We start from the raw sequence: 10,061 nt of genomic DNA on the forward strand, positions 1-10,061 counted from the left end.
CCTTCCTCTGTAGTCCACTGAAGCCTCCCCAGGTTCCTTCTTCTTCGTTCACCACGTCCGTCTTCCTCTGATCTTTCAATCGACTTTCGTTCAATGGTGATGGTTGATTTATTTTATTTTATTTCCATTTTCTAGTGTTGCAGGACAGAGAACACAAAAAAGAATTATCCACGGGCATAGATTAATTGTTGGACAAGTCTGCATGATGTTACGATTACATTGACTGTAGGAAAAACCAGAGACTGAAAGCTTTGATACTGCCACCCAGCAGTTGGGTGAATTTTTTCGGTTCCTTTTAACAATTCTTAGGGATTTTGGGTGCATTGATTTACACAGATTGATTTACTGATATGCCAATGTGTAATTAGTTTTCTGGGTTGATTCGTGCTCTTTGATATGCTGTAAATGGTCTTGAACCATATATATCTTATCAGTGCCCCCCCTCCTATCGTGGCGACTGAGCTTGGTGGCGGCGATGGGTCTGGTGTCTCACGGTGCGACAGTCGTCTGGTTTTGCCGATAATGAGAAACTGGTCTGCTTTCAAGAGGCAGTGAGGCACGATTGTAGGGCTCCTCGTCTCAGATGGGTGTAATCAGATGAAAAATGACCAACTTTACATTTTATGAAATTTCCTACGTGTCGTATAGTAATTGGAGGCCGTTAAAGCCATGAGAACAGTCGGGCTGTTACGAAGAGGAACTGCTTTTCTAAGTATAACCTTTTATAAAAATTTTATATACAGTTATTTTTATATATTTTTTTATATATTTTATTTATGTGATTAGTTGTATTAATTTTTTTAATATAAAATAATTATTTTAATTAATTATTTAATAAAATATATAAAAAATATAAAAAAAATGACTATACGTAATTATTTTTAATCTTATTTTATCTTCACAAAGAAAAATTTATGCAGCAAAACTTGTAGTATTACAGTCAAAGCTTCACAAAAAATTCACTTATGTTATCTTCTATTTTCTGGTTCACAACAGTGCTGATGCGGCATTCAGTCAAAAGCACGTTGGCTTATCTAGTCTTAAGATTAAAATAGAGTAATTTTATCCATCTTTTCATTATCTTATAATGTGATATTAAATAATTAAAAATTATTTATCATATTTTATTTATGAATTTATTATTTAATACCACGTCATAAGATGATGAGAATTAAGAAGATAAATAAATTTTTTATTAAAATATAAGTGTTGAAAACATTATTTAAAAATATTAAATAATTTTAAAAATGATTCAAAACGAAAAAATCAATTAAATTATCGAAAATTAAGGAAAAAACCACATCATATTAGAAATTAAAAAAGGCTACCAATTACGTGTCTTCACAGTTCTTACACTACCAATCCCAAAGATGACTTGCGTCGTAAAATATCCAAGATGGTCAAAGACTGAGAGCACAAGTTTGATCTAGCGACCCAAAAGCATTATTCCTATAAAATTATGAATCCCCTCCGACCTTCCTACAAAAGATAGGAATCAACTCTCTACAGTCGACCACCACCTGAGCCTGAGATTGGTTCTCTTTCTTTCGCCAATGGCTCCTATAACACTTACTCATATTCATCGTCCTTTGCTTCTTCTTCTTCTTCTTCTTCTTGTCCCTGTTATGATCTCCCATATTCCTTCTGCAATGTCTCAAGCTTTTAACAACGTAACTGTGGGTTCTTATCTCGTTGCCACTAATGACAGCTTGCCTTGGGCGACTTCACCATCTGGAGATTTTGCATTCGGATTCCGCAGCCTTCCAGGTCAAGAAGACCAGTTCCTTCTCGCAATCTGGTTTGCTAAGATACCAGAAAAAACCATAGTTTGGTCTGCAAACGGAGATCACCCGACAGACCGAGATTCAATCGTGAAGCTAACCACCGCCGGACAGCTTGTGCTTACAAAATCAGATGGGTTGTACTTGTGGGGTTCGGTCAACACTGAAAATGTTCCGATATCGCACGGGGCCATGCTTGACACTGGAAACTTGGTGATAACGAGCACAAACTCAAGCATCATATGGGAGAGCTTCAAGAATCCGACCAACACCATTTTACCAGCCCAAGTATTCGGTGTTGGGAACAGCCTTTTGTCTAGTCGATCCGAAAGCAATTACCAGCAGGGTAAATTTCAGCTCCGTTTAACTGATAATTATGATCTGATGCTTAATCAAATCGATGTATATACAGAAAACCCTTACGGCGCTTACTATACAGTTCAGAACGTTTTAGAGCTGATATTGGACAAGTCAGGCAATCTACAAATCAGGAACTCGCCGAGTGGAAATATATCAAACCTTACATCAGAGAGCATGGCCAATGGGGAAGATTCATACTACAGGGCAACACTCGATTTTGATGGGGTTTTCAGACTCTATGCTCACCCAAAGAAATTCAATAATAGCAACCAAAGCTGGTCCACTGTCTGGTATGTTCCTGAAAACATCTGCCTCAGCATTCGTGACATATTTGGAAGTGGCCCTTGTGGGTATAACAGTATCTGTGAATTGGCTCCATATAGTAAGATAAATTGCCAATGCCCCCCCGGGTTTTCTCTCAAGGATGTAAATGACAAGTATGGTGGCTGCAAACCAGACGATACAAGCTATATGCAGCAATGTGACCAGAAGGGATCTCTGATTGCAGAGGAATACTATGAATTATTGGACATGGATTTCGTGGATTGGCCTTTAGCTGACTATGACCTGCTGCAACCTACAACAGAATTTGAATGCAGGACATCTTGCCTGCGAGATTGTTTTTGTGCAGTCGCCATTTTCCAGGACCCAAAGTATAATGATGGTATAGGAAGATGTTGGAAGAAGAAATTACCGCTTTCTAACGGCAGATTGAACATGAGTACCGTTGATAGAAAAGCTCTGTTCAAGACATTGAAATCAGAATATAATAGCTCTTCCCAGAATCCGAATCATCCGAATCCCGGCGGAGGAAAGCAGAATAAAGAAATATTAATCCTCGCTGTACTCCTAGGCGCATCTGTATTTTTGAACTTGTTTTCTTTAGCTTCAATTTTTCTAGTTGTCTGTTGCATGTGGCAGCGAAAACTACCGAACTTCTACAGTGTCTTAAACACAAAAGACCCAGACATGAATATGCGTTCTTTTACATACAAAGAGCTTGAAGAAGCCACTGATGGGTTCAAAGAAGAATTGGGCAGGGGTTCTTTTGGCAATGTTTACAAAGGGGTATTGGTATCGAGTTATAGCAAAAAAGTTGCAGTCAAGAAATTAGACAAAGTTTTGAAGGATGGAGAGAAGGAGTTCAAAACTGAAATGACTGTGATCGGCCAAACTCACCATAAGAATCTGGTCCGGTTGGTTGGCTACTGTGACGAAGGTGAACACCGACTTTTGGTGTACGAGTTTATGTACAATGGCTCGTTGTCGAGTTTTCTCTTTGGGGTTTTAAGACCAAGTTGGCAACGAAGAATGCAGATTGCATCAGGAATTGCTAGAGGTCTTGTGTACTTGCATGAAGAATGCAGCACTCAAATCATTCACTGCGACATAAAGCCTCAAAACATACTCTTGGACGATTCTTTTACTCCCAAAATTTCAGACTTCGGATTGGCAAAACTATTGATGAACCACCAGACTCGGACTCTCACCGGGATCAGGGGGACTAAAGGGTATGTTGCACCAGAGTGGTTCAGGAACACACCAGTCACTATAAAGGTGGATGTCTATAGTTTTGGAGTCATGCTGTTGGAGATCATTTGCTGCAGAAGATGTGTGGAAATTGAGATGGAGAAGGCAGCAATACTAATCGAATGGGCTTACGAATGCTATAGCAAAGGGAAGTTGGAGAAATTGGTGGAAAATGATGAAGAGGCTTTGAGTGATTTGAGGATGGTGCAGAAGTCGGTGAAAGTGGCAATTTGGTGTGTTCAGGATCTGCCATCATTGAGGCCATCCATGAGAGAAGTCACTCACATGCTAGAAGGCATTCTTGAGGTTTCTGCACCTCCATGTCCTTTCCTCTGCAGCTCAATGTCCAGATCCGATCGTTAGTCATCCTAGGCATGCAGGGTTTTCAACTAATACAGATATAATATCTATGAAGTATTATTGTTTGTAATCCATAAATTATTTAGCTTATACTTCTCAGATTCCATGTATAACCGTTCTGTTAAATAATCTGCAGTAAGAGTTGAATCACTTACAGAGTTGTTGTTATTTCATGGAGATTAAAAGGACTATGTTTTAGGTAGGAATTTGATAATTAGGTTCTGATATAGATTTGAATTTACGATTGCTGTATCTATATTTCTTAGATGGTTATACTGATTTTCTTTATTATCTGTCCAAATCGTTCATTGTTTCCAAAGGAATCCGATCGCAATTGAAGGCATTTTGATCATGGGCTTGAATCCGGCATGGTCTTGGGAAGAAACTATATATCCAGTGAAAAAGTGGACTTGGATTTGGCAGCCCGACTCAATGCAGACACTGATCCAGATGCTACAGTGACCTTTTCTCTCTTCTTGTTCTTTGAATCCAAGTATACAATATATATGAGGAATCTTCAAACTTTGCCCTCTCTGATTAGCAAGTGGACCTCTGGCTCGATATATGACCTGTGGCTTTGAATTTGATGTAATCATATTTTATAATGATGGTATTTTAGTAACATAATGATATTTTTATAAGTTATTTTAATGTCGTAGGAAGTAGTATTTTCATTTTAGTCATGACTCTCAAATGGGCACAGCCAATATTCTTTTTGCAGAGCCAATAATCAGTTTGAGGGACGCCTGAAATTATAATACTAATTTATAATATGATTGTTGAAAATTTTTTAATTCTCATATATAATTAATTACCAACCATGTGGTAATATCTTCCACTCAGAATATTCAATTTAATAAAAATAAAAATAAAAATTACGTAGGCCAAAGTCATCATGACATGATCTTTTTCACTATTAATTAATTATTAGCTATTAATTAATTTGGAGTGTGGTACTTGAATGTTTTGATGTGATTGCAGGACTACTGCTGCCTAATCCCTAAGCATCTCATGGCCTTTTTGTATCTGGATCAATGCTTATGTACTGATATTATTTCTAATTTTATTGTTTATGGTGGAAAAAAAAATCTCAGTTTATGGGATGTCATGTACATATGATGTTAATTATTAGAATCATTAATGATGATGATCAGTTTGTCAGAACATGAACTAGATTTTACCATTCGGCATACATATGGTATACAAGATCAGATCAGAATGAAACTTTCTTGCAGATCATATGAGTGCAGGTCATGATGTCTTCTCCATCCTCTGTTTCTATGGCGCTAGCTTCCAAAACAAGTTAACAACTGATCATGTAAGATCGATGTTTATGTTCTTGATCGATAAATATTTAAGGTACGTACGTACGTAGGTAGTCTTCCGTGCATCGATCTTTTAGATGTAGATAGTTTTTATATATATGCATACTGTTATATAGATGGCTATATATACTCATGATATTGTTAGCAAGGCAAGCATGATGTTATAATATAGAACTATCGATCATGAATGTTTTACGTACGTAATTGTATATATAGACGACATGTAGATTTATAAATTTTGGATTTCGGAATTTCAAAGCTTAGTTTTGGGAATTTTATTTGTAACCCCCAAACTGATTTGTTTAGTTTTATGTATGGTATTCTTCTGCCATAAATAATGAGGCTAGTAAATTAATAAAATTAGGGATGAGTTTTACGTATTATATACAATCACTTTTACATACTTTTTATATATTTCACTGATGTGATTGATCAATACAGTTATTTTATATTTAAAAAAAGTGACGTAATTAATCACATTAGTAGAATGCGTAAAAGTGACTGCATATAGAATTCTTAATTATGGCTGGATAGTGTCATTCTTTCTAAAACAACAAAAGCACAATAAAAGTCATGATATATACATATATAGTAGATTAATATTTAAATATTATATGCCTTGACATATTGTAATCTTTGGTTGGGATCAAATTAAAAGAATTTGGCAGGGTAGGTGCTTAGTTGTTATTTAAAGGTCAATAAGGGTACCTACTAATACAATGAAGTCCCTTCTTCGACAAGGTTAGCTTCCAACTTTGGCATTTCTCATAAGCTTTTACAATTCTTGTCAATTTTTTTCTCCAGAAGCGAACTTCTATCTCAAGACGCCATATACTGCTTTCCTTTCTGAAAGAAAAAGAAACAAAAACACTGCATTTTTCAAAATAATTAGAAGCCGACAAAAGGAAAAATAGTACTACATTTATCAGCTAGCTAGCTGGTCAATCAACTCAAAATAAGTGAGAGTTTCATTTGAGTAATATATACCTAAAATTGCTATTTTTTGGCCAAAAAAAATATACAAAGTCTACGTACGTACATACCACTAGCTAGCTGCCTTTATCATGTGTATATACCCTTCATGGCTTGTCTTTGTTGGGTCTTCTTCTTCTTCTTCTTCTTCTTTTTTTAATTCGATATATCTGAAAGAGTGGGGTTTTGAATTCCAAACCTCGAAAATTTAGATGTTGTGGTTATGCCAATCAAGTCACGTGGCTTTATCTTGTCTTTGTTGGGCTTGTCATGATGATCAATGGCTTAATTAAATCAAAGGGAAATATTCCCACCTAATAGGTGACAACAGTCTTGACTTTTTTTTTTCATCAAAAGACAAATACACTTATCAATTAGTTAAAGCATGATCATTATTTTAATCTCATCTGATATTTCTAATATATTCTATTCCCTTAATTGTTTGGAAAGAGCTAGCTAACTAGCAACTATCTTCGATCCTCGTTAGGGAGGGACAAAGGAAAGGCAATTTGGACAAGAAAATTGAGCTGAGTGTCACTGTCGTAATTAGGGTTTGTACTGCTTATACTATAAATGTTTGACATATATATATCATGGGTTGCTTTGTCCCTTACAAAATGTCAAACCTTCTTCTAATTCAAGAAGAGTAGTCTTTTTCACACACCTATTTCGGGTCCCAAACTCTCTTCAACTAACTTTGTTTTAAATTCAGCCCTTCTCATCCTCTCTCTCTCTCTCTCTCTCTGAAAATGAGAATGATCTGCAAGTTGTTTACGTAAAGTTGCCGCATAGTTCAAAAGGCTCGATCGGATATTGTTTCTAAAAGATTTTATTAAGCATTCAAGGGACCGGTCCCAAGGAAAAAGCTTATAACAAGTAGATGCAAACCATTCATCATGAGTTTGTTAAACCATTTGAGATCTTCATTTTACATCTTCGATCTGTGTATAGATTTATCATGAGTTCTGTATAAAGCTAGAGCTCGAAAAGGAAAGGAGTAAAGCAATATATATAAAGATCACACGATCAAAGGCTCTCTAATATATAACATGAACAAATACACTGTAAGAAAAAGGCTTACATGAAATGATCGATGTATAGATCAGTACTCTTTCATACAAGGGGAGTATATATATGTATACAAAACAAATAAAAATTTCGTGAATCCAGTTCAATGTACAATATATATATATATATATATATTATTCATGTATTTGGTTTACAGATGAATCTTATTCATGTATTTGGTTTACAGATGAATCTAACTCCAGTAATATATATAATAAGGAAGACCATTGTTCTATGACATTGACCATGACTGCGAGGAAGCTTGTCTGCAGTAAAGAAGGCAAGATAAATTAGAAAGAAAAGAGGGAAAACAGCCAAGTTGAAGGAGTACTAGCTAGCTAATGGAAAGCTAAGCATTTAAAAAATCAAAGACAAACACTTACTCGATAAAATCTTTCCAGTAAGAGTCGCTTGCTTCATTCTCCATGATATCTCCCAAAGGTTCAAAGGTGATTGAAATGGATGAAGGGTTGGATATAATATCGTTTGAGTTAATCTGGTTTTCGATTTGGCTGACAATTGAGCTACACTCAGGCGAGGCCGAAACCAAGTTAGGAAGTACATTTGAAGGTGGGATAGAATATGATGAATTCGCAACTTGGTCGACACATTCAGTACTGTTGCTGCTGGCCGTATACATTTTCAAGCCATTTATAATATTCTGAGCTTGATCACCAGATAATTGTGGTAGCTGAAAATTAGCTTCATAGTTTGTAAGCTTGGACTGCATTTGATCATGAGTAGGAAAACCAATTGAGCCATTAACGAGTAGTCCTTCAAGTTTTGCATTCATTTGCAAGTACTCATACAGCTGGTTTTGGTCCGGTATTGACGAGGAGCGAAAATGATTAATTGCTTCCATATTTGGAGCAGAAGCAGAGCTTAGGACTTGGATTATATTGTTCAGAACTTGGATCTTTGCAAGTTGTGTGGCATCTGATTGTAGCCTGAGAACATTGTCGACCCAAGGATTTGCCAAATTGGACAAATTGGCGGCAGCAAGCAATTGTGGCAGATTGGAAAGAAGATTGAGGTCAGTCCTTGGCCTGTGGGTGACTGGATCTATACCCATCTGGAGAAGTTTTTTCTTTAAATGGGTGTTCCAAAAGTTCTTGATTTCGTTATCCGTCCTCCCTGGAAGATGGCTGGCTATGGCCGACCACCTACAATGAATATTAATAATTTAACTCAATAAATTAAGCATATACTATTCTTGGAAAACTGTTTGCAAATTTTATACCATGCATGCATATGTTAATGAAATTTTCTTGCATAGAAATTCAATAAGTTTTAGATCAAAGATTACTTGTTTCCAAGAACTGCATGTAGATTGATGATGATATGTTCCTCTTCCTCAGAAAACTTCCCCCTCTTGATATCAGGCCTTAGATAATTGGTCCACCTAAGCCTGCAACTCTTTCCACACCTATTCAGTCCTGCAAGCTTTGGAAGTGCTCTCCAACTCCCATGGCCATGTTTCTGGATGTAATCGATCAGCTTTTGATCCTCCTCTGGTGTCCATGGCCCCTTCTTCAAATCATTTTCATCGATCTCCATCATTATTTCTGCAGGAAAAAAAAAAAAAAAAAAAAAAAAAACATATTTGAGGGATGATGGATTAAATTTCCATTCATTTTTCTGATTTGGGTAATTCCCTAGCTAGTTACTTAAGATCGTAACAACAAAAGAGAAAAAGAAACTCAAACCTTGGATTTTTCTGAGCTGGAGGATGAAGAAATACTAGGATCAGTGTTGGAAATAAAACAGAGAAGCGTTAGTTATATAGGTAGCTAGCTAGCGGCTTGGAGTAAACCAGGATGATAAAAGGTGATATCAGAGTGTACGTATTCTAGAAGATTTTTCTCCATCCTGAGATGACATTTTGACCTGTAATTTGTATCGCAGTAGCAGTAAAGTTACGATTTTGTCCTTGGTTTTCACCGACATTACCCGAAAAGAAACTTAAGAATAGGTTTTCATTTAATTATAGTTAGAAGCTTGCATTTTACCCATATGCACCGTTAATTTAACGTCGGCCCTTAAAATATTGATGATACAGGCCAGCCAATGCATTTTATAATGTATAAACTACCATTTAATTAGAAGGGTTAGCGCCAAGAGCTTGATAGCACATGACCCAATTCTTCAAATGGAGAATTTGGATTCGAAATCTCACATTTCCTTTATAAAAAAATAAAATAAATTACAATGGTTAGCGCTATTTATATATACATTATATATAATGTTTTCACGTCCAAAGGGATTACTCATGTTATCTTGGGTTTAAAATTGTCTAATCAGTCAAAATTAATCTAATAAAGTCGTTAATTATTAATATTTCAGATAACTATATATACGACCTGTCTGATCATATATTGTATGCAATATTTGGTAGACATTTTACTTAGATGTTTGAGTTCGGAGTACTATGATTGTCTGATCAATACTATATTTAGGTTATATATATAATAATAATAAAAGTAAAAAAAAGCTGCTGAAGTGTTTTGACTATAGATCAGAAATTTCTAATTTGTTGTTTGTTTTTTCCTTGTGGTGGTTGGCCTCCAGCTATTATTCTCACCATATTAGCCTTACATAATCCAAGGGGTGATTTGGTAATAATATTGGTACATATATAGTACTTACATAGCCCAATTTCAATGTA

At 35.8% G+C, this 10,061-nt stretch overlaps 2 protein-coding genes across 2 annotated transcripts; one reads left to right on the forward strand and one right to left on the reverse strand.

Moving 5' to 3' along the window:
• Positions 1-1,500: 1,500 nt before the first annotated feature.
• On the forward strand, positions 1,501-4,379 carry LOC122311351 (G-type lectin S-receptor-like serine/threonine-protein kinase LECRK4). Its single transcript, XM_043125896.1, has one exon. It carries the CDS (start codon positions 1,554-1,556, stop codon positions 4,032-4,034), a length of 2,481 nt encoding a protein of 826 aa, XP_042981830.1. The 5' UTR covers positions 1,501-1,553; the 3' UTR covers positions 4,035-4,379.
• Positions 4,380-7,336: 2,957 nt separating this feature from the next.
• On the reverse strand, positions 7,337-9,224 carry LOC122311115 (transcription factor MYB93). The gene is made up of 4 exons (XM_043125518.1): positions 9,103-9,224; positions 8,703-8,961; positions 7,780-8,559; positions 7,337-7,662 (listed from the first exon to the last, which is right to left on the reverse strand). The coding sequence occupies exons 2-4, from the start codon at positions 8,954-8,956 to the stop codon at positions 7,629-7,631; spliced, it is 1,068 nt and encodes a 355-aa protein (XP_042981452.1). The 5' UTR covers positions 8,957-8,961; positions 9,103-9,224; the 3' UTR covers positions 7,337-7,628.
• Between the last annotated feature and the right edge of the window lie 837 nt (positions 9,225-10,061).

Source organism: Carya illinoinensis, chromosome 5, assembly GCF_018687715.1.
Source record: "Carya illinoinensis cultivar Pawnee chromosome 5, C.illinoinensisPawnee_v1, whole genome shotgun sequence".
In the NCBI taxonomy this organism is placed as follows: Eukaryota; Viridiplantae; Streptophyta; class Magnoliopsida; order Fagales; family Juglandaceae; genus Carya; species Carya illinoinensis.

Bases quoted from the DNA above. Each gene is read 5' to 3' on its own strand.
- LOC122311115 (XM_043125518.1), bottom strand. From the start codon at position 8,956: ATGATGGAGATCGATGAAAATGATTTGAAGAAGGGGCCATGGACACCA. The intron at 8,560-8,702 runs GTAATCTTTGAT...TATTCATTGTAG, and splicing joins CATGCAGTTCTTGGAAACAA to GTGGTCGGCCATAGCCAGCC. The intron at 7,663-7,779 runs GTAAGTGTTTGT...TCTTTACTGCAG, and splicing joins TACTGGAAAGATTTTATCGA to ACAAGCTTCCTCGCAGTCAT.
- LOC122311351 (XM_043125896.1), top strand. From the start codon at position 1,554: ATGGCTCCTATAACACTTACTCATATTCATCGTCCTTTGCTTCTTCTT.